General features: G+C 48.1%; 1 protein-coding gene across 1 annotated transcript in view; it reads right to left on the reverse strand.

Moving 5' to 3' along the window:
* SH3PXD2B (SH3 and PX domains 2B) overlaps window positions 1-25118 on the reverse strand; it is a gene marked incomplete at its 5' end in the record, with an annotated part of 115013 nt that overhangs the window by 68215 nt on the left and 21680 nt on the right. The window contains 2 exons of the mRNA XM_079703606.1: window positions 2731-2806; window positions 16438-16518. Of these exons, the coding sequence (XP_079559732.1) occupies window positions 2731-2806; window positions 16438-16518 (157 nt within the window). The remainder of the gene's footprint in view (window positions 1-2730; window positions 2807-16437; window positions 16519-25118) is intronic.

Here is a 25118-nt window from a genome sequence, read left to right on the forward strand (position 1 = left end):
CTAACATGAAACTCGCTTTTGTTCTGCTGACGTGGCAGTCTTGGCAGAAGACTGACCCCTAGGAGAGGGGACGTTTCTCCCACCCGTCCCTGCCCTTGGCCTCGGCCTCAAGGAAAAGCTAAGAGGTGGGCTGGGAAGGGATGCTCCAGGGGTCTTAGGGCCCAACAGGGCCTCTCCAAGCTACAAGTGGGTGTCCTGAGCAGGGACAACGGAGCCAAGTCCCTGACAACAGCATTTTCATGAATTCGTGGGTGGAAAAGGATTACGTAACCACGAAAGCTTTCAGGGGCTGGGGAGGGGGTGGGCTCCAGTTCTTCCCTGTCCTGGGAAGTTTTTCCAGAGCTGGTTTTGCCTTTCACCAGCAAAGAGTTATAACTCACTGCTTTCCTTTTTTTCCTTGAAGAAAAATATACATTTAGAGCCCATTTCAACTTAAATATCCAGATTGATCATTTAAGTAGGACTCCAAGATATGAAAGGCCCCAAAATTCCAAAGGAATGTCCCAGGACCCTGTTTCTGCCTTTACTGAGAACCTTCTATGTGCCAGGGAGAGAAGCTTGTGAAGCAGGGGTCACTGTCCCATTTTACACGTGAGAAACTGAGGCTCAAAGGTGCGGGGGAGATGTCATATGCTTGAGGTCACAGGACTGGGCCTGTTGAACTCCAAAGCACAGGCTTTGGGTGCTGAGATGTGGCTACTGCAGCTGGCATACCGGCTTTCCTCCAATAAGGAAAAAAATTCCAGTGTTCTCTCCCCATGGAAGAACTAAAAACATTAGGTTTTTTTAGGCAAATGATCTCCCAGTAAATGGGGGCCTGGCAAATACATCTACCCCGTCTCTAAACTCACTCAATGATGACAATATCCAGAAGAACACACTGATGTGCTGATCCTGGAGTGGGGGAGGGGAGAATGGGCTCCTGGGTGATCCATCTCAGTGCCTGCCCCCTTGTCTGCATTACGAAAAAGATTTAAAGGGCTGGCCAGCTCTAAATATTTGTGATTTAGGGTGATTGTCAATTTGCCGATTACCTGTACATAAATATACTACTAAGTGCTGAATTGCTGCTAGTTACATACCAGGCACTTACCTAATCCTCCTAACAACTCTATCATTTAAGTACCATTATGATCTCCAATGTGCAAATGTAGAAATGAAACTCCATGCGCTTAAGTAATTTACCCAAGGGAACAAAATAGATGATTAGGGGCACTGGGATTTGAATCTGGGCTGTCTGACTTTGGGCATGAATTCTGAGCCTGCCATACCTGTGACTGAATCCCAGCTCTGCCATTTATGCAAGTGATTATAATTTCTCGGAGCCTCAATTTCCTCATCTGTGAAATGGGCATAGTAATGGCTGCCCTACAGGATTGTTCTAAGGATTAAACAAGCTAATGAATGTAAAGCACTTAGCCCAGCTCCTGGCCCACAGTAGAGATCTGATAAATGGTAGCTATTATTACTTGAAGCTATAACATTGGTTTGGGTAACCCAGTTTTTTGAGTTGAAGCCTTGATGTTATTCCTTTGGTAAGAATTTTTTTCGGGGGGAAAGGGAAACTGAATGTCTTGAGAGCAGGGACCAGCCATGGTTGCATTAACTCCTCCACAGTGCCTGACACTCAGAAGGTGCTTGGCCCACTCAGGCGGGTATGCAGGCAGGCAGAATTTCTTAAATGGCTCCCCAAAGATGTCCCACCTTAATCTCAGAGCCTGTGAATACAATGGAATCTCACTCCTGGGATCATGTTATATGATATGCCTCCATTCATTTCAAGAGAGGGAGATTATCCTGGATTAGCCAAGGGGGTACAAGGTAATCACAGGAGCCTTTAAAAGCAGACAGCTTTCACCAGCTGGTGGCAGGAGGGGAAGTCAGAGATTCCAAGCACAGGAGAGAGATTCAGTGCCCTGTTGCCAGCTTGAAGATGGATGAGGAATACAGGTAGCTTCTGGAAGCTGAGGGGGTCCCCAACAGACAGCCAGGAAGGAAACAGGTATCTCTGTTCTACAGCTGCAAGGAACTGAATTCTGTCAACAGCCTGAATGAGGTTGGAAGTAGACTCTTCCCCAGAACCTCCAGGTAAGTGCCCAGTCCAGCCAAGATCTTGACTTCGGTCTTTTAAGACCCTAAACAGAGAACCCAGCTGAGCCTGTCTGGACTTCCAACCAACAGAGCTGTGAAATAATAAATGGGTATCGTTTTAAGCTGCTAAATGGGTGGTAATTTGTTATGCACAACAGAAAACAAATACAGGGGGTGGGGGGTGGCTGGGATGAATTGGGAGATTGGGATTGACATATATACACTAACATGTATAAAATAGATAACTAATAACCTGCTGTATAGCACAGGGAACTCCACTTTGTTGTACGGTAGAAACTAAAACAACTATACCCCAATTTATAAAAAAGAAAGAAAGAAAACAAATACAGTAGCCATTATAATAGATGCCACTCACTACACAAACTGTATGACCTTGAATTATTCTCATTTTAGAGATGGGAGAAACCGAGGATCCCAGAAGTGAAGTGTCTTGCCTAAGGTCAAGCAGCTGGTAAACAGCATAGCATCTAACTCCAAAGCCCATATTCTTAGGCACTGATTTCAACAAATGACTAAGGTCTGGTCACTGGCACAATGCCTCAAGGAGGAGGAGGGGAGAGATCTGAGAGCTGTGTTGGGAGCCCAGAGGCCCCATCTGAGAGCATGTGTCTCACTTACCCGGAAGAAAGGGAATGATCCGCTGTTTGGGGTCCTTCTGTCCTCCTTCCATGGGAAATTTGTCCAACATCTGCATCTAAATGGGGAGAATAACAAAAAAATATGATAAATGCATCTCTGACGTTTTAAAGGAATTATGTGAACTGTGTGATTCGATATATAAAAGCTCACTTTGTTCAGCTTTCCAAACTAGTGGGGAAGGCAGTGTCAACTGGACCTAGGATATCCATGCAAACAATTCTCTAGGTCCACAGCTGCCAGACTAGTGAAGGCTCAGAGCTGGGAGAGTCCATTCTCAGTTTCCCCAGGCACTCCAGCCACAGGACCTGAAGCGTGAACAACACCCCCAGAGCCCCCAGAATTCCACAGACGGCAGGTTATCCTGTTTCCTAAGAACTGCCAGGCTGTGATCAGGAACAAACTATGGAGACTCAATTAACCTGGTTAGTTCTATACCTGCGAGATCATGACACTCCCCCGCCCCACTAAGAATTCCCCAGGCTGGCTCAGCTCCATGCCTGGCTCTGTGTCAGGCACATGGGGTGCAGCGATGAAAAGATTCAGTGTCTAGAGAGAGACTGAAAAGTAAAATGGTCATTGCAGGGTGGTGTAGGAAGCATCTAGAGAGGTAGGTGCAGGCTTGCTGTGGGGCTAGAGGAAGCACAGGGATGGGGCACCCAAAACGAAAATCTTTCATGTTTTCTGATAACAATAAATGCCTCTCTGACATTTTAAGGAAAAGATGTGAAGTAGCTGACTGGATAAACAAAGTCACCAGGATCTGCTACTTGCGGTCGGGGGAAGTGACATACCTCGGGCCTCATCCTTAGTTGGCCGTAATGATACCAACTGCCAACATGGCTTTACAGATTAAAGCTGGGCTGTGTGGTCATTAATGCTGTCACCAGATTTCTGGTTCTTCTCCTGAGCGCTTGGTAGATTTGTATGTCCCCACCCCCTTGAAGTGGGACGTGGCCAATTAAACGTGAGCAGGAGAGACATGGCTCACTTTGGGATGGAAGAGTTAGGAGTGGTGCTTGATTCACCACTCTTCATTTCCATCTGCCATGTGATGGCCATGCTCCAGAGTGTGGCTTCTCTGCCAGCAAGGGTCCAGAGCCCCCAACAATCTCTGATGGACATGTAGCCCTAGTGAGAAATAAACCCTGTGTACAGTGAGGATAGTTGTCATAGCAGCATATCGTAACCCATCCTGATTAGTATATGGGCCCAGGATTCAAGCAGAAGAAAAGGGAGTCCTGAGCCTCCTGGAGTGATGGCTGAATGTGAGAGGCCTGCCCATCATTTTACCTCAAGGAGAAAGTCACTCTGGCACTCAAGATGTGTCCCTCTGGATGTGGAGAAAAGGGAACCCTTGTGCACTGTTGGTGGGAATGTAAATTGATGCAGCCACCATGGAAAACAGTATGGAGGTTCCTCAAGAATCTAAAAATAGAACTACCATATGATCCAGCAATCCCACTCCTGGGTATATATTGAAGAAGATACATGTACCCCAACGTTCACAGCAGCACTATTTACAATAGCGAAGACATGGAAGCAATCCAAATGCCCATCAATAGACAACTGGATTAAGAAGCAATAAAAATAAAAACAAATTCATGAGAGGAAAAAAAAAAGATGTGGGGGGTGTGTGTGTGTATACACATATATGTATACACACACATACATACATACAATGGAATATTACTCAGCCATAAAGAATGAAATTCTGCCATCTGCAGCAACATGGATGCACCTAGAGAATATTATGCTTAGTGAAATAAGTCATAGAAAGACAAATACTATATGATATCACTTATATGTGGAATCTAAAAAATAATACAAATGAATGTTTATGCAAAACAGAAACAGACTCACAGACATAGAAAACAAACTTGTAGTTACCAAAGGCGAAAGGGAAGGGAGGAGTGACAAATTAGGGGTATAGGATTAACAGGCAGTAACTACTATGTATAAAATAGATAAGTAACAAGGATATACTGTACAGCACAGGGAATTATATCCATTACCTTGTAATAAGCTATAGTGGAGTATAACCTACAAAAATACTGAATCACTATGTTATACATCTAAAACTAACATAACATTGTAAATCAGCTATACTTCAATTAAAAAAAAAAAGATGTATCCCTCTGATAGCATAAAAGCAGCTTCGAATAGCTTGGAGAAGTAAGCACAGCTATAGTGTAGGGGGAGGGAGGAGAGACCTGAAGTGGGAGAGAAGAAAAATAAGTTTACATGCCAAGCACGGGTTAGATTCTTTAGACATATCCTCTCACGAAATCTGCAGAATACCCCATTCAAGGTGGACATTATTATCCAGGGAACTGAAGTCCAGAGGAGTGAAGAAACCTGCCATGGGCCTGCAGCCAGCAAGGGGCAGGGCCAGAGACAGAAGCCCACGGCTTCTCTGCCATTGCATCACCAGCCTCTGAGATGCTACCAAGGCAATTAAAAAGGATTGCTCCCCAGCGCTCAGGAAACAGGGCCATTTATCCAGGCTGGAGCTCCCTGCCTCCTTAGCACTGTTTTATGTGACACCCCTGCGTAGGAGGGTCAGACTCAGCTTGGCTGGCAACCCTAAAGGGCTGCCCATGAGGCTGTGGTTTTATTTGTGATTTCCAACTGGCCCCTATTCTGTGCTGTGCGGTGATGGGGAAATGCTTGGTTCACCATCATTTAGCAGCTGGTGAGGTCACAGTGGGCCTTGCTGGAAAGGGAGGCTTCCTTTTTGAATCCGGGAGCTTTTCAATGCTGGCACATAGTAGGCACTCAATAAAAATTGGCTAGACTAATGAATGCACCTGAGTGAAATCTGGGGGTGGGGGCAGCTTCACATGTTTGCTGAGTACCTCCGATTAATAATATTCACATTACTAATGTTAAAGAATAATTAGTAACCACTACTAACTGGTTTGACTGTTTACAGTTACTCCTTTTCAGACATATGATTTTATCTGTCCTTCATAATAATCCTGTGAAAGCAATGAACAACTCCCATGTCACAGATGGCGAAACTGGGGACCAGGACACAATGAACTGCTTGAGGTCACACAGCTAAGTGGTGGTCCAGCCAGTTCAAGTATCTTAATCTAAATCCCATTCTTTTCCCCTAAGATCACTCTCTTAGGCAGCTTCGGAGTGTCACATGAACATGAAAAATCAGCCTGAGACCAGCTAAGTTTCCTATTCCATGCACAGGCAAACAGCATGCTTCTTTTCTAAAAGGAGGGTGATAATCAATCTTAGCTGCAGCATCTTTCTAGAGATTTATAGGTTTGGCCTAACACTATCTTTTTTTTTTCCTCCTCAGTTTTATTTGTGAAGACAATGTTGGAACACCATTCAGGGGAACTATTTTTTTTTAAAGGTATACCCCAGTAATCTGTCCACTGTACCCCGCTTACATGGGCTCTCCCAGGTTCCTGCTGAGCCCCTATCTGAATGTGCACACACCGGCTAAAGAAGCCCTGCCCAGCACTGTATTTCCCTGTGGTCTTCACAGCTCTGTCTTAGAGATACTCTCTCATCCTGTGTCCTCACTTGCTTCTATCCAAATAAGCGGAGCTCAAAGAGCTGAAGTGTCCCCCAAGTGTTATTAATTTGAGGCAGCAGACCTGGGTTTAACGTTGCAAACTCTAACCACAGACATTACCCCTGGGGACCAGACAGCCCTGGGGTTTAATCCTAATGATTCCTCATGCCAGCTGTGTGTCCTTGGCGAGAGACCTCGCCTGATGAGTCTGATTCACCACTTGCAGAATGACAGACACAGCCTGCTGGGCAGGGTGGTTGTGTAAATGAATGTTGTATGTGAACTGTATGTGGGGATGCACTGGGTGCTTAACAAGAAATGCCCTCTCCTTGCACTCTGCCCACAATGAATGTTATTCTGAGAATTATTTGGGAAAAATTTTCAGTATTTAATGAGACTGTGTGTGTGTTTTTGTGTTGAGTATACATAACATAAAATCGATCATTTCAACCATTTTAAGTGTATAATTTAGTGGCATTAAGTACATAGTTGTGCAACCATCACCACCCTCCATCTCCAGAACCTCTACATCATCCCACACTGAAACTCTATATCCATTAAACACTAACTCCCCATTCCTCTCCTCCAGCCCTTGGCAACCACCATCCTACTTTCTATCTCTATAAATCTGACTATTCTTGGCACTGCATATAAGTATTTGTCCTTCGTGTATGGCTTATTTCACTTAGAATAATGTCTTCAAGGTTCACCCGTTTCATAATATGTGCTGGAATTTCCTTCCTTTTTAAGGCTGAATAATATTCCACAATGAGGCTGTGTTTTAAGGTTGGTAAAATTCCTCCGACTACCCAGGTCTCCTCAGTGGCCAGAGCTGGGCTTTCCAACAGAACTTTCTACGATGATGGAGATGTTCTATATCTGTGCTGTCCCTTATGGCAGCCACCAGCCCTTGGATGGCTACTGAGCACTTGAAATGTTGCTCCTGCGACCGAGGAGCTGAAGTTTTAATTTTATTTAATTTTAATTAACCTAAATTTACATTTAAATAGCCTCACGCGACTAGTGGCACAGGGCTGGACTCATTCTCCTCTTTTAGCCATATCTAGCTTTATTTCATTTTATCATCCCGTCAATGGTAACTGCAATCTGTACGACTGCTATTCGCAAGGACAGGTGATCAGAGGCCTGCGAGCTATTTTGTTTTTGGTCTTAGTGTGTCTGGGTTCACAGGCCACAAGCTGCTTCTATCCAGGGAACTGTCACACTTGGCACTCACAGGCTTTGAAACAGACATGGGTGGCATTCCAGACCCTCTGTAGGGACCCCCAGACCCAGGATGTCTGCAGCAGCAGGACCAGAGGCATGCCGGGCAAAGTCCAACTGCAGACAGTATCTTTGGAAACTGGAAAGTCCACACCCCTCCCCCCAGATAATAAAAGGAAGTTGGGCTGAGGGTACGGAGGACTGAAAATTGAGGAGGCAAGTGAGTCAGTCTTGGGGGGCAGGAAGGGAGGGGGAGCCACGTCAAGCTGCCACATCACGAGGGGAACGAGAGAACCCTCCATCAGCAGTTTTTAAGACACAGCTTGTGGTGGAGGGAGAGGAGACAGGCTGTCCAAGGAAAATACCGTGGAGGCGGGCGTGGAGGTCCACACGTGGTTTGTGTTAGCGGCAGACTGGACTTGGGAGGGGTTTACTCCCTCGCTATGACAAAGGCCTCGCGTCCCAGAAGAGCAAGAGCAGGCAGTGCAGAAGGGCCGGGGTGACCATCGTGGGCAGCTGCAGGCTCGAGGGCAGTCGTGTGGTTCTCAGAGCAGGACCCGACAACATACCTGGGCCTGCTCTACAGCACGTGGTTGGCTGTCTCTGGGGACTCTGTCCCCTGGATGAGCCGCTCTGTCTAAATGTCGGCACGCCCCTGGACACGCCCCTGGACACGCCCCTTGGAGCCTGCCGCCCCTCCTTGTCCGTCCACTTCTTTCCTCCCCGCCGTCCCTCTCAGTCAGGGCAGCATGTTCTCAGCCCGACCCCCTTACTGGGCTGCCCTGTGGCCCGCCCTGCCCCCCTCACTGGTACGTGGTAGGCACTTGGGATATATTTATGCAAAGAATGAATGAATCAATGGATGAACAAATGAATGAAAAAGTGGTTAACTGGTTTGGTCAGCCATTGTCTAGGAGAGGAGAAATGATGTTCCAGGTGGCGGCAACAGGACCTGCATTGGGCCTTAGACGCAACTGACCAACACACCTTGCCTCTTTCTGTTTTCCAAATAAAGAATTGCAGTTGGCCCCTCCATATCCTTGGGTTCCATATCTACAGATTCAACCAATGGCAGATCAAAAATATTCGGGGGGGAGGAACTTCCAGAAAGTTCCAAAAAAGCAAAACTTGATTCTGCCATGGCTGGCAACTATTTACATAGCATTTACCTTGTATTTACATAGCACTTACATCGTATTAGGTATTATAAGTAATCTAGAGATGATTTAAAGTATACAGGAGGATGATATAAGCAAATACTACGCCATTTAACATGAGGGACTTGAGCATCGTCAGATTTTGGGACCTGTTGGGTGGGGGGCGTGAAGGGGGTGGTGCTAGAACCAATTCCCCCAGGGATACCAAGGGATGACTGTGCTGTGTAGGAAAAAAGGCAGCTACCATATTTTCTCAGCTCTATACCATCAATATGGCAACGGCTTTTCAGATGGAAGGGAACAAATATTCCATTAAGCATATAAAACATGTGGGAGGCACACCCCAATTTCAGAAGACAATGTCTGGGGAAAAGAGTGTGTCTCAGGGTCCAGCAAAGGCAGTATTTGGGTATAGATGGTTGGTGGAATCCTAGACCAGGTGTTGACTAGGAGCTCGCTGGGATGTCTTCCCCGCTGGGCAAGGCCCGCCTAGGGAGTGAGAACTTCAGCCCTCCTACACCTGCTCCCAGAAAAGACGGGAGAAAACACTCCCTTCCCCTTGGCTTCTGCGGTGGAGCCTGGGGGCTTCTGGGCAGACAGTCCCCAAAGCTCATTAAGTGCACCTGGGGCTACGAAACTCTCAGAAGGGGGACAGGCCAGTTCTATCTCAACAGAAACTGGAAACAAATGATGTTTGCTGTGTGACCTGGGACAGCCTCTCCTGTCTCCGCGGTTCCCTTCTCTGGGGAAAAACAAAGGCACAGATCAAGATGCCGCCTCCGGCTTGCCTTCAGCTCTATGATGTGCTGCATTTGGGAAACGGATCCCCCGGAAAGCCCCCGTGCCTGGAAGCAGCCCCCTAAGCATGGAGTGTTCCTGCTTACAGGACACATGTCATTGCTGCTTCTCTCGAGAACTCCCTGCCAGGCAGGGTGACCCAGCTGGCTCTGTGCATCCCCCTCGCGCCACCCCCGCCGTCGGAATTCTGCAAGATGCCCAGCTCACAGTCCTGCTCTCTCACACTTCTGCACCTTTGCACACATGGTTTCCTCTGTGTGGGATGCCCTCCCCCATCCTGTCAGTGGGGCAACTCCTTACTCATTATCAAGACCCTGCTCAGATGTCACCTCCTCCAGGAAGCAAGCCCTGCCTGAGTTCCCTGGCTGGCACAGGGGACACTCTTTGAACACCTGCAAACATTTCACTGTGCCCTCTGTGAGGGAAGCCCTGGCTCCAGGGATGACCATGACCCTTGGCCTGGGGGATGCAATGAACTAGTGGGAACACTCAGAGGGCAAAGGTCACATGGCACAGGGTAAAGTGGACCCGTCACACATCCGAGGCGTGTCTATGCAGGGCTCGTGTTCTGCTCAGAGCAGTCCTCTGCAGGAGAGACTATGCCTGCATCTCACAGGGAGGTGCCGAATGGGCCTTCAGAGGGCAGCTGTCTTCAGAGGACAGAACTCTAAGAGTAGACAGATTCGAAGGCAATCCTGGACCTTCAGGAGGCAGGAGCACAGGCTTCAGACTCACCCACGCCTGGGCTCGAGTCCAGCCATGCTCCTTTTTAGGCACGTGACTCTGCCGCTCTGAGCTTCCCTTCCCCCTTCTGTGACGTGGACACAACACTGACTTCAGGCTTCTAACTGAGGACTAAATGAGATGGCGTATAAATGGACATCTAGTGCGTTTTAGTAAACAGTCGCCGATATTGTTATGACATCACTCAACCAACCACATTTCCGCTAGGCGCTGCCCTCAGCTCTCCAGGCATTCCTGTCCCCGCCCAGTGCCCTGTTTGGAGGCCAGCTCCCTCTGTTACACTCTGATGGACTCTCCAGAGTGTGCCCAGATGAGGGCGGAAAGGGAGGTTCAGAGAGCCTGAGGGCCCTGCCCAAGGCCACACAGCCAGTGAGACAGAGGGCTGGGACCTGACGCCAGGTCTTCCCACTCCAAGCCCAGGGCTCTACCGCCTGTGCCCTCACGTGAGTGAGACACGTTGCCAGATGTTAACCAGTAGGGGTGGGCCTGACTATCTGAGTCCAGCTTTCCTAAGACAAGGGAGTTGGGAAATCGTATCAGAAGGTGATCTGTCAGAAAGGGGACCTTCTTGCTGGTGCCTGTGAGTTTCTCTTCCCATGAAGGAGCCTGAGTCATGCTCCTTCCTTCTACCCCAGCGGTCTCTCTGCAGACTGTTTCCTCTGCCTGAGTGTCCTGCCCCCACCAGAGGGGACACTGACTTTTCTGTCATCTACAGGTTATTTTCCCTTCTTTGGCAGCACGTCTCTGATTTCCTCTGGGGAATCTCCTACTCCTCTATTAGTCAGCATGGATGTGATGCTGATTCTACTCCAGTTCCTGGGCTGGCCCTGACTGGCCTGGCCATTACCCAAGATGAACCAATGAGACTTGTGCTGAAACCGTTGGGGTGTTCTCTTTTTCCCTGAAGTCACTGAGCTGACCACTGGATACAGCAGGGAGCTGTGGCTGCCACCATACCAGACAACACCCTGCCTGGACACAGAGGAGACCAAGAAGTGGAGAAAGGCAGGTGCTGGTTGACCCTGTGGCCCCTAGATCCAGCCATACCTGAAGCCAAGTACCCTTAGTCTTCTCAGTTCCATTTAGCTAATCAATGTAATTTTCGAATAATCCATATGGACTGGGTTTCTGTCATCTGCAACTAAAACACTTCTGACTAAAACAAGGTCTCATGGCCAGGAAGTGGCAGCATTTGGATAAAAGCCCAGGGTCTTAACCACTCTATTAAACTGGCATCACCGCCTGCTCTAATCTTCATGCCAATTCCTAGCAGCAACCCACGCCTATCAATAATCCCAACAGCTGACATTAGCTCAGGGCTCGACAGCCCAAAAACTGCTCTCACACACGTCATCACTTTTTTACCAAAAGAAATTGAGATATACTTCACATACCATAAAATGCACCCTTTTAAAGTGTTCAATTCAGTGTGTTTTAGTATATTCCCAAGGTTGTGCAACCATGACCACTATCTAATTCCAGAACATTTTCATCACCCTAAAAAGACACCCAATTCCCATTAACAGTCTCTTCTCCTTTCTCCCTCCCCCCAGCTCCTGGCAACCACTAATCTGCTTTCTGTCTCTATGGATTTGCCTCTTCTGAACACACATCATCACTTTTAACTCCAATGGAGCCTTGTGAAGTAGCCACTTGTAAGAGCAGCACTGCACAGCAGAGTGACCAAGACTGTGGACCCTGGTGTTGCCTGCCCAGCTTCAAATCTGAGTTCTAATGCTCATCGGCTGTGTGGCCTTGGGCAAATGACTTAACCTTTCTGAGCCTGGGTTTCTTCATCTGTATCATTTGATAAGCTTGACATGAGGATTAAATGAGTCACTACATCTTGATGCTGAGCAGGCAGTACCTCAGGAATGCCAGCTGTTTCCTTATCATCACCCCCATGTTACCGATGAAGAAATCACAATCAGGCACAGAGGGGTTAAGGGGTGTGCCCATGGCCACACAGAACAGGTGGCTGGGCCCCAAGTCTCCTGACTGAGTCGTCTGCTGTTTCCATTACGCCACACTGGCCGAGCTGTTCCTCCACGAAAGCTTGACCCTCCCCATACTCTGAGCCAAGTTACTGCTGCAACAGCCAAGGCTACTCGCCAGACAGGGAGGGAGGGGAGGGAGGATCATGACATCATCCAACTTCAGGGGGTCGCAGCCCCACGCGGGCCAGCCTCCCTGCCTGGTCCTTGGGATCAGCCCCGTCTTCCAGCTTCCCTCTCTCAGGGGTGGGGCTGGAGGGCGGGGCAGGCCATTTCCAGGACAGCAGGACCCTCTGGAATTCCAGGACTCCCCCACTCCAGTTGCCCATCTGGGACTCTTTAAAGCTGGCTTAAGCCCTGTCTTTAGAAGACTTTGTTACAGGAGGGGAGTCTGAGGCAGCTATTTATGTTGCAGCAAACCTCCAATTCTTACTAATTATGCTGGGGTTGGAGGGAAGGAAACCTCACTTTTAAGTTCTGGTAGAAATAAGAAAGTTGAGTTAGAACAGGAGAGTGGAGGGAATGCAGGCTTCAGACCAGGATGCCTTGTGATCCAACCCTGGCTCAAAAACGTTCCCAAACAATGTCACCTTGGGCAGGTCCCATGGGAGCAGAGTGACAGCAGATGACAGCTAACGCTTACTGAGCAAGGCACAACTGACTGAACTGTCACAACAGATGGGAGCAAAGTGCTTTCATTCTTAATACAGTATGCGGATGGGGAAACTGAGGCTCAGAAACATACAGCGGTGACACTGCGCTGAGACCTGAAAAGGCAAAGCTGAGATGTGAATGAACCCAGGTTTGCCTAACCCCAGAAGTCAAGGTCTGAAGCCCTGGGCGAGGCTGGAATAGGGAACTCGGTAACACAGTCAAATTCCCCACACGCTGCCTGGCCCATAGGCTGCCAAAGGGCAGCAGTGGACATTTCCGTCCGCGCCACCAGGGCCTCCTCCCCACCCTCTTCTCATTGAACCTCCTCCTCTAGATGATGCTGTCCCACCCGCCCCACCCCTCTGGCCACAGCTAGCAGGCTCGGGGGCGGGGGTGGGGGGGTGGACTCTGACCCAGGATGCTGACACTCAGATGCTCTCTCCCAGAGACTGGAGCCGAACCCACCAACTCCAGTGCCTCGACACAGGGAAGGGCACTTCAACTTGGGGACTGAAGGTGCTGTCTGGGGGATGCGGGCCAACGGGCCAGTGGAAGAAGCTGGTCCAGAGGGGCTGGCGGGAAAGGGAGCAGGTTCGATGGGAGAGCTTGTGGCCACGTGACACACGGCCCGGGAGCTGCCAGGCTTCCGGTGGGTCATTCTGTTGCTGGTTCCGGGCCCCTGTGAGGCCGGCTGTACTCCTGGCTCTGGTTTCCATGGGGGCACACTGGCCTCCTCTCATCAGTCCACCCCCACTTCTCTCTGCCTAAGCTAGCTGAGTGGGTGTCTGCTCTGTGGATGCCAATAATCCCTAGGCTAGCAATCACCCATGTCACTCATCTCTGCCCGCCCTGTTCCTTCTTGGAAGCATCAGGCAGGCAAGAGGCCTTGGAAAGCAAAAATATAGGTAGCACCACTGCCCCTGTAACATAGACCCTCGGTGCATGAAAAATCAGTCTAGCAACTTGCAAAATATTTACCCAATACCCACGCTCTAAAGACCTGCCGAAGTGGATCTACATAAATCACTCTTGTGTCTGAGCAAGAGGGTATGGATCTCTGTCTTTCTCATGCAGGACCACGTTCGGAGGTGTTGGCATTACTGCTATCATCTTTCCTGCCTTTCCTCCAGGGTCAGCCCTTCCCCCGCCCATGCCCGTGTCTGCTCCTGCCAAGTCCCTTTTAGATGGTATCTTAACATCTTTAACATAGAGCCTCTTTGGGTATTGACATTTGGTACATGTTTGCTGCGGACCAGAAGAAAAATATCATTTGTATATGATACTGTTTGGTTTGTTGCATAGTGAACACAAAACATCACTTATGAGTTCATTACATATTAAGTAATTACGTAACTGGTGTCAACTGCTGTCCAGTATGCAATGACTCTTGGCAATTTATAATGTAGATTGTTTGGTGATACTGGGGAAAACAGGTTAGGGGCACATTATTATCTCCCCTCCCCCTTTTAAAATATAGCCCAGGGCTTCCCTGGTGGCGCAGTGGTTGAGAGTCTGCCTGCCAATGCAGGGGACACGGGTTCGTGCCCCGGTCCGGGAAGATCCCACATGCAGCGGAGCGGCTGGGCCCGTGAGCCATGGCCGCCGAGCCTGTGCGTCCGGAGCCTGTGCTCCACAACTGGAGAGGCCACAACAGTGAGAGGCCCGCATACCGCAAAAAAAAAATAAATAAATAAAAATAAAAATAAATAAATAAAATAAAATATTGGAGCACAGGCTCTGAAAATTCTCTACTTGACATTTTTAGGAACAGATTAGGTCTGTTCAACCAAGGATGACGGTGGTTAATATCACCTCCAGAGAGAACACGGAAGGCAGAAAGACAGGCTGGTGTGTGGAGGACCCGGGCTGTCTCCTGATGTCCCCACAGTGCCTTCTCTCCATCGGATCACAGCTGTTCTCTCCAGGTCTCAGTCCCCACCCCCCTGACGGAGAGGAAGAGCAGGGACCGGATAAGCCCACTGGCCATCACATTCCTCAACCACACTGACTGGCTTCGAGATGAGCCTATGAAACACAACACTGTGTTTGCTGGGACTTCTGCAAAGTGACCTTTCACTCTTTCCTGCTGAGTGTGAGCCCAGAGCATTTTGCAACCATGTGGGATCTGAGGATAAAGCCAACATCAGGGAACTGGGAATTCAGAACAAGAGGAAGAAGCTGGGTGAGAGGACACAGAGGAGAACCCTGTATCAAGCTTCACCTGAAGCCTGCCAGTTTCCTTCTCCCAGGACATTCTGTCACACCAGCCCCCTAAATCCCCCCATCTATTTGGCCAGTTTGAGTTGGGGTTTCTGTCTCTTGCAACCAAAGGATCCTAACTGGTACGCAGAGGGAAAGAAGACAGTCATCTCGATGAGGCCTTACATTGGCCTGTGAGGTATGTGAGCCCCTCACCAAGTGGCAGGGAGCACTCATGGATTCAGGAAGCTGGGCAAGTTCCCATCTCCTCCTGAGGTCTATGTTTTCTAAAGAACTTTGTTACGTCATATCAGGCACTGTGACTTTTCATGACACACTCGCTTTGAGTTGCTGGCCTTTGGGGACGTCAGGATAATGCTGCTGACCCATGGATTAGAGATCTTTTACCCTCCTGGGGAGGGGCTTACACAGAGCTGTCCACATAGGCTCCCTGTGAGACTGGTGGTGCTCAGGGGGGTTATAGTTCATTCCTTCGTTTGTTTGTTCATTCATTCATTCATTCACCAAACATTGACTGGATACATACAGTGTCCTTGAATAAAACATGAAGGAAAGAGAGGATAGTGAAGATGTGGTTCCTGCCCATGAGAGTCCTAGTTTAGAGGGGGACAGGCAGACGACTTCAATACAGAGTCAGGACAGAGGGATGCAGAGCTGTGGGGTGCAGAAGAGGTGGCCTTCGCTGGCCAGGGAATGAAGTCGGACCAGGCTTCCCAGAAGATGAGACAATGAGGGGGCTGGAGGGTGCAGGACGTATTCCAGGTGAGGAAGAGCTAATGCAAAGGCCTCAGAGGAGAGGAGAAGGCAAGCACGGTGCCCTCAGAGCACGGCAGGCATTTTAGGAGCTGAGCAAGGAGCCTGATGGGGAGAGGAGGCCAAGGTGAGGCAACAGACGTGGGTCTGTCTTGAGAGCAGAACAGGTCCACGAGGTCTGAACACACTCAACAACTGAACTCACCAGCAAACACGATTACACACGTTCAAGATCTGCACTTCAAAGCCAACAGAAACGATCTCCAGATTAGCCTCCGTTCTAGAGCAGTCAACAGGAGCCTTTCTTTTATTTGGAAAATATTGAATATCAAAGCATAAAGCAATACAGCCCATTACTTATGTCCCCAAAGTGATGGACCCTTTTTTGAAAAATATAGAATGCTCCTCAAATTTGTGTGTCACCCCTGCACAGGGGCCAGGCTAATCTTCTCTACATCATTCCAATTTTAGTATATGTGCTGCTGAGGTGAGTGCATAGACATCATTTTAAACGAGAACACTGTGGCTCTGAAGTCAAAGTGGAAAGTAAGTCCAAATAAACTCTCTCCCACCTTGCAGCTCACCGGAGACCCCAAATCCTTACCTGGAGATCAAAGAATTTGCTGTAGCGCCGATAAATGGCCTCCGTGGAGCCGCTGGACCACGTGACACGGATGATGTAGACCTGCAGAGAGGGATGGAGACAGGTGTTAACACCAAGGGGGTCTTTCCATCTCCAGGACTCAAGACCAAAGCAGTTCACAGTCAGAAAGACCTGGGTTTGAATCTCGGCTCTGCCCCTGACCAGCGGTATGACTTGGATGGGTTACTTGCTCTCTCTGAGCCCCAGCTTCCTCTTCAATAAAATGGGTCTAATACCCCCACCTCTGAGAGCTGTGCAAAGGATTACATGAAATCAAGTATAGGAAAGCATAAGCACCCTGCTCATCTCAGGAGATGCTGTTACTTTTACGATTTCTTACTCCCCAGTCAATTCAGAGAGCCACGGGGCTGGCTACTTTGTCAGCATCATTCTTAAAACTCTGACTTGTCAGAAGGCACAGCAACCTGCGGCTCTTAGCTCTCTTCTATTTCTCATAAGCTAAGCCATCACGCCATTTTCTCCAGTTAGGGCCTGGGCTGAGTCATCTTTTCCCTCTGCGTGACAGTTTCTCCATCTGTAAACTGGGTTAACAGCATCTGTTTCCACTGCCTCCCAGGATAGTGTGAGGATTCGATTAAGACGGAGGTTGGAGAGCCACTTTATAATCCACAGGGCCATGTTTTCAATCTCTGTCACGGGTCACAGCACACACAGAAAATAATACATTGACAACAAATTCGGGCAAACCAAGGTGGCAGCAGGAGGTCACAGCATCTGGCTGGGGGCTCTGGTGGCCCTGGACACCACCTGGATACTCAGGGGATAAGGGATCAGCACATCCATTCCTGGCTTGCACAAATTATCTGTGGTTACAGGGTAATTCTGACACTTAAAACATACATATGTGAAAGCTGTCTGGAAACAGAGAAATGCTGTATAAACACGAGGGGCTAGGTGTTGTTAAAAAGGCTATGGGGGTACACAGGCAGGGCCCCTGCCTCTGTGAGTGGAGGGTGAGCTGCGGAGACAGCACGTGCATAAGTGAAGATAAGTAACATGTGTGCAGTGGACATCTCTTATTTTTTACCCGGTACTGATTAACCTTTCTTTCAACCAGAGTGCCTTGACTTTTCTCCTGGGAGCCTCCTTCCCTACCTCAACACAGTCCCTTAGACACCAAGGTGGGTACCACTGTCCACAGTGATTGGTTGAGGAGTGAGCACATGACCCACGCCGGGCCAATCAGAGCCAGTAAGAATCAGCCCTGGGACTTCTGCTCTGACCCCTGAGAAAGATAAGCTCTCTTTCTTTGAGGTTGCTAGGCTGTTAGCATGCAACGTGGAGATGCCAGGGGGCCATCTCACCATCGCTTGGGAGAAGCCTGCCTGAGAATGAGGCCAGTATCAGTAGATTCCTGATGACACAGTCTGACCCTTAGGTCCAGCTTTGCCTGTAGCTCAATCTACTCCTTGTCTGTCCAGTTTCCTGAGCCAGTAAATCCTGGGCAACACCCACACTCTGGGATTATTTCTGAAGCCAGTTTAAGTTGGGTTTCTGACACATGTAATTTAGTCCTGATGGATGCTGGAAGGGGGGTGGGAGAGATCTCGGAAGCTTGAAGTCATCATGGTGTACCTTGAAGGACATGTAGATCTAGCCAGCAGGAGAGGAAAGAAGAGACCGTCGCGGGTGAGGGACGATGGTGGAGCAAAGACAAGCTCAGCAGTGGTTTCCAAAGTGGTTTTAGACAAAGTCTCTTCCCAAATGAGTTCTTGCTAGGATACCTTCACTCAAAACAGGAAAAGGAGGAGCTATGGGGGGCCAGAGCCAGAGCCCATTGTGAACACCAGGGACTTATGGGAGAAGATTTTCCAGGTGAGAAGAGATGAAAAATGTAAAGACAAATCAAGACAAGATGGGAGGTGCCCTTGAATGCCCAGCTAAGGGGTTCACCAGGAACAACCACTCTAAATCCAACATCTATTTCATTTCAGCAAAGCAAGGCAGGAAGGAAGGCATTTGGACTCTAGACTCACGCAATTTCCTAACCCCCAGGGCCTCAGTTTCCATCTGTAAAATGGGGTCATCGAGCCCATCTTACATAGAATTGTGATGATTATCGGAGGTAAAGCTCTGAGCTCCTTGCCTGGCAGAGAGGAAAAGTTCAAGAAATCTTAGTACCCTTCACTCTGAGTCCCCAGTGTCTACCCGGCCCCAGTTCAGAAAGACAGACTATTTCAACACCAGGGATTCAGGTATCCCGCCTCCCCCGCCTTGTTTGTGCCCACTAGTCCTGGGTACCTCACAGAGCCAAAAGACAGGGCAGGGCATCCTTTGGGAGGTAGAGTCACCCTGGAAAAGTGATTTTACGACAAAAAGAGCTGTCTCCAAAGCCACCTGAATAGTCATTAGTATTATTTAAAAGAAAACAGGGGAATCCCTGGTGGTGCAGTGGTTAAAAATCCGCCTGCCAATGCAGGGGACATGGGTTCGAGCCCTTGTCCAAGAAGATCCCACATGCCGTGGAGCAACTAAGCCCGTGCGCCACAACTACTGAGCCCGCGTGAGACAACTACTGAAGCCCGCGCGCCTAGAGCCCGTGCTCTGCAACAAGAGAAGCCACCGCAACGAGAAGCCCGCGTGCTGCAATGAAGAGTAGCCTCCACTAGCCGCAACTAGAGAAAAGCCCACGTGCAGCAACGAAGAGAAAGAAAGAAAGAGAGAGAGAGAGAGAAAGAAAACATCAATTCTGCTTAACCAAGGCTCCAGCATGTCGATTTAGAATGGCTCCCATTCATTCATTCACTCTACAACATTTATTAAACACCTCTTGTGTACCAGGCCCTCTGCTAGGTGCTGGGTTACAAGGAGCAGCAGGACAGCCTCGGACCCTGCCCTTGGACAGTGGGAAGATGGGCAATAAACCAGCAGATGAGGAAATATGTATATAATTTAAGTTACAGTAAGTGCTAGGAAGGACCCCAAAGCCTGCTGTGGTAGCGCAGGATGGGGATGGTGGCGGTGGGTGTTCTTGGAAGGGAAGGTCCCTATGAGGAAGCAGCCTTTGAACTGAGACCTGAAGGATGAGGAGCTGGCTTGGGGAAGAGCTGAGGAAAGTGTATTCCAGACAGAATGAAAAGTACAAATGAAGACACGCAGGCTGGAAAATGCTTGGAATGTTTGAGGAACCGGAAGACCATTATGGCAGGACAGAGCTGTCAAGGACGGGGATGTGGCCTGGAGGGGCAGCAGCTGCATCACGAGGGTCTTACAGGGCTTATAGGCCATGGTGAGGGATTTTTATTCTACTGAAGTTTTGAGGGGTGCAGGGGGCTGGGGAGGAGGCATTTGACATAATTTAATGTATGTTTTAAAAAAATATCCATCTATATGCCTCTGGCTGCTGTGTAGAAAATGGTTTTGAAAAGGGGCAGGGAAACTAGCAAGGGGGCTTTTCCATATCTGAAAGGGACCATGGAACTCAGCCAACCCAATGGCCCCACCTTCCAGATGGGTAAATGGAGTCCCAGAAAACACCTTACCAAAGGTCCCCATCCTGGGGGATGTATAAACAAAGTCTGTATGACTATCTGTGAAGGACGATGCCAATGTGGATTAAAAACAAGAAAAAAATAAAATAAAAGATCATCAGGCTTCCCTGGTGGCGCAGTGGTTGAGAGTCCGCCTGCCGATGCAGGGGATGCGGGTTCGTGCCCCGGTCCGGGAAGATCCCACATGCCGCGGAGCGGCTGGGCCCATGAGCCATGGCCGCTGAGCCTGCGCGTCCGGAGCCTGTGCTCCACAACGGGAGAGGCCACAACAGTGAGAGGCCCACGTACCGCAAAAAAAAAAAAAAAAAAAAAAGATCATCAAAGATTTTTAAACCAACCCAAAGCATACACCCATAAACAGAAAAAAAAAAATTCTGCTTACATAATTCATTCTTGATCGCTTGTTTACAATTTTAAAAAGATAAATTTATTTATTTAGTTAGTTATATTTATTTATTTTTTTAGGTGTGTCACTCTATTTAGGTGTTCTTTCATTTCTGTCAGTAATATTTTGTAGTTTTCTTTTAATTTTTATAAAATTTTATTTATCCAGCATTTTAGAATTTTATTTATTTTTTATACAGCAGGTTCTTATTAGTTATCCATTTTATACATATTAGTATATATATGTCAATCCCAATCTCTCAATATTTATTTATTTATTTTTGGCTGAGTTGGGTCTTTGTTGCTGCACGTGGGCTTTCTCTAGTTGCAGCAAGCGGGGGCTACTCTTTGTTGCGGTGCGTGGGCTTCTTGTTGCAGTGGCTTCTCTTGTTGTGGAGCACGGGCTCTAGGCGTGCTTCAGTAGTTGTAGCACACATGCTCAGTAGCTGTGGCTCACGGGCTCTAGAGCACAGGCTCAGTAGTTGTGGCGCATGGGTTTAGTTGCTCTGTAGCACGTGGGATCTTCCTGGACCAGGGCTCGATCCCATGTCCCCTGCATTGGCAGGCGGATTCTTAACCACTGTGCCACAAAGGAAGCCCTTGTTTACAATTTTTAAAGTTCTGTCCCTATGGTACAAGAACTCTGTAGCAGATCTAATTAGTTTATTGGAATCAACCTCTGAGCACAATGTCTGCATTTTTAGGCACAGATCTAACTTTTTGATGAGAATTGTCCCAATGTAGGGCTTTGGCCTTGCCCACGGTTTGGGGGCTGGTGAAAGAGCCCATGCACTGGGTTCTAATGCCAGCCCTGCTGTTGGGTGAAACTCACAAGGTACCAATCTCTCTGGCCACAGTGTCCTTCTCTCTAAAATGAGGACAACAATCTCCCCTGAGGACTCACTGCAATAACTAAGGTACATAGGGCTTTGCCAATGCCCGGCACACATGAGCTGTGCAGTTCGTTTTTCCCTCATGGCAGGTATCCGGTATTCCTCCTTATCTGGTACCTCTTCTCTCCTTTTGGTAATAGCCCCTGATTTCCCTTGGAGGGTCACCTTTCTCCCTCCCCTAGTCTTTGTGATAGGGAGTATCATGTGTCCCAAGCCTGGCCAACCAGAATCTACCAGTCCCTGATCCCAACAATGGTTCAGGGATGGGCACGTCACCCAAGCCAGGCTGATGAGACTCAATTCTGGGACTTCTGGTGGCATGATCAGGAAAGAGACCCTTTTCCCCACTGCAGTGGCGAGCTGGGAGAACTCTACACCGTGATTTAAGACGTAGAAAGCACAGAAGCAAGCAGAGCTCAGAGGGAGAGAAAAGTGGCATGTCCTGTGACACTGCTTGAACCCCTGGACCCAGCATCCTGGACATTCCACACACACAAGCCCAAACCTTTTTTCTTATTTAAAGTCAGTATGAGTTAGTTTTTGTTACTTGCAACCAAAGCATTCCTAACACATCTGACCTTGGCTTTTGGATTATATCCCAAACCCAGTTAATACTCAGTGGCCTGGTGTTAAGGAATTAAAAGCAGACTTTTTCGTAGCAGCATTAGTCACAATAGCCAAAAGGTAGAAACAACCCAAGCGTCCACTGATAGATGAATGGATAAGCAAAATGTGTAATATTATTCAGCCTTAAAAAAGGAAATTCTGACATATGCTACAACATGGATGAACCTTGAGGACATTATGCTAAATGAAAAAGACCAGTCACAAAAAGACACATACTGTGTGATTCCACTTATACTAGGTAGTTAGCGTAGTCAAATTCATAGAGACAGAAAGTAGAATGGTGGTTGCCAGAGGCTGGGGAAAGGGGAATGGGGAGTTAGTGCTTAATGGGTTTGGGAAGATGAGGAGTTGTGGAGATGGACGGTGGTGATGGCTGCATAACCATGTGAATGTACTTAACGCTACTGAACTGTACACTTAAAAATGGTTGAAATGGGGCTTCCCTGGTGGCGCAGTGGTTGGGAGTCCGCCTGCCAATGCAGGGGACACGGGTTTGTGCCCAGGTCCGGGAAGATCCCACATGATGCGCAGTGGCTGGGCCCGTGAGCCATGGCCGCTGAGCCTGTGCGTCCGGAGCCTGTTCTCTGCCATGGGAGAGGCCACAACAGTGAGAGGCCCGCGTACCGCAAAAAAAAAAAAAAAAAGGTTGAAATGGTAAAATTTATATTATGCATATTTTATCACAATTTAAATAAGTAAGTAAATAAATAAATAAGCAGATTTCCTTCAGAGATTTACACAGTACATGTCATGCTCCCTGGAGGTGACACTTATAACTTTCTCCCTGGTGTAGCCCTCAAAACACATGCTGCATATCTGAAGAAGAACTTATATCCAGAATATATTAAAAAAAAAACAAAAAAACACAACTCAACAGTAAGGAAACAACCAACCCAATTACATGATAGACAAAAGATCGGAATAGACACTCATCAAAGAGGATACGTGGGGACCTCCCCGGTGGCACAGTGGTTAAGAATCTGCCTGCCAATGCAGGGGACACGGGTTCAAGCCCTGGTCCGGGAAGATCCCACATGCCACAGAGCAACTCAGCCTGTGTGCCACAACTACTGAGCCTGCACCTAGAGCCTGCGAGCCACAACTACTGAGCCCACGTGCCACAACTACTGAAGCCTGCGAACCTAGAGCCCGCACACTGCAATGAAGAGTAGCCCCCGCTCACCACAACTAGAGAAACACCGTGTGCAGCAACGAAGACCCAGTGCAGTCAAAAATAAATAAATAAATAAAATTTTTTTAAAACGAGGATATATGGATGGCAAATAAGTGCATGAGAAGATATTCAACATCATTAGCCATTAGAGAAAGGCAAATTAAAACCATGATGAAGGATCACCACACATCCATTAGAATGGCTAAGATTAAAAAAAAATACTGACAAAAATGTGGGACCACTGGAACTCTCAGACATTGCTGGGGGGAAAACAAGATGGCACAGCCACTCTGGGAAGATCCTTGATGGATGCTGAACCATGAGGTGAAAGGTTGTTGGAGAAAAGAAGAGTCATATGGGGTGAAGATATCACCCCAGGGATTAGTCTCGCAGCAAAGGGAAAAATGCCCCTTTTCAATGGAAAGATCTGGCGACCACAACTGTAATAGGTGATCAAACCTAGCATGACCAATAAGGGGGATAATTAGACCCTGAGGTGATGCAATAGGAAGTATACAAAACCTTCTGTCAAGTATTGTCACCAAAATATTTAACATGAATCTCAAGTCTCTTGACCTAAGTTCCACTTCATACGAAGTACAGGAGGGAGAGAAGCAAACTAAATGACACGTAAGGAAACAATCAGATAAATCCAGAATGTGGGATGACTACAAGTCTACTCCTAGGGCATAGCTCAAGTGCTACCTCCTCCAGAAAATCCTCCCTGACTGCTCCCGCCCCACCAATGTTAGGTTGGGTCTCCCTGGTGCATGTCCCCTTGGCACCTACTGCCCCATCACAAAGTCGACTACACTTTACAGCAAATGCTGACAGCAGGAACCATGCTTGTCTTGTACATACACTGAATGCTGTATGCCCAGCTCTGAGCACAGTGGAAAATCTGTACTTTGTGGGAAAAAAATGAGGAAGACACGAAGATGCTAGGAGGTCAAGCCCTCTCTGGCCCCTGTCCTGCTTCACCACAACCCCTCCCTCTGGGAATGAGCAAGCACAGAGACCACACTGGTGTCCGAGGGCCACGGAGGAGGCCTGAAACCGGAACTAGCCACCAGCAAAATCCCTTCTTACACAACCTCAGCATCAGGGCCTGCGTGATTTGTAAAGTCTAGACTCCTCAGGTCCGGGTTTCCCACAGGGCCTCTGTGTCACCAGGGCCAGAAGTCCTGGGTTTCTAAACTTCCTTTAAGTCAGCCACGCCAGGGTGCTTGGGGTCGAGGTGGGCAGATGACTGGGTCTTGGTCTCCCCCAAATCCTCGCAAGCTTGCAGTGTGCAACTAAAAGAATTCTGTGATATAGGGGAAAGTTCAGGCATTATCGTAGGTAAAAGAACAGTCTAAAACAACATAATCTAATCTCAAAACAGTTATGTATACAGTATATAAGTGTATGTGTGTGCTTGTGTATATTTCATTTGTGTATTACAGTGAATGCCAACTTAGTGAACACAGAACCAAAGCTCCCAGGGGAAATGAGGGCTGGGGTCCTGTGAGCCTCTGATCACAACATTTTCATCCACTGATCAATACACAGCCTTGCTGTATGTTTCTGTTTAATGACACCTTATTTAATGTATCTTGTTGATTCATTAAGCTTGAACTCATGGCCAGTGGCACTGTAACTCATGCCTGAACGAAGCTTACTTAACACCTCCAAAAGACACATCACAGCCTGAGCTTAGGAACACTAGACAGCCCTTGAGCACTAGGTTTGAGGCCATGTTAAACAGTGAAATGACCCAAAAAAGCACGAGAATGTATAAAATGTGGCAATAAAGAGACCATGAAAAAGACACTTGTTCAGAGTATAAGAGCTGGAACAAGAGGCAGAGGTTGCCTTGTTCAACCCCAGCTGGGAACATGCACCTCAGGCCACACAGTTTTTGCTGCCACGCACATGCCCACAACTGCAAGCGACCGGGAAAACACTACAAGTACTGATGTTGGATTAGAAATAAATTTTAGCAAGTAGGCAAATTCCCAAATACGGAATCGGCAAATAATGTGGATTGACTATACTGTATGTAAAGTGTGT

The sequence above is a fragment of the Hyperoodon ampullatus genome (genome assembly GCF_949752795.1).
Source record: "Hyperoodon ampullatus genome assembly, chromosome: 4".
Classification (NCBI taxonomy): domain Eukaryota; kingdom Metazoa; phylum Chordata; class Mammalia; order Artiodactyla; family Ziphiidae; genus Hyperoodon; species Hyperoodon ampullatus.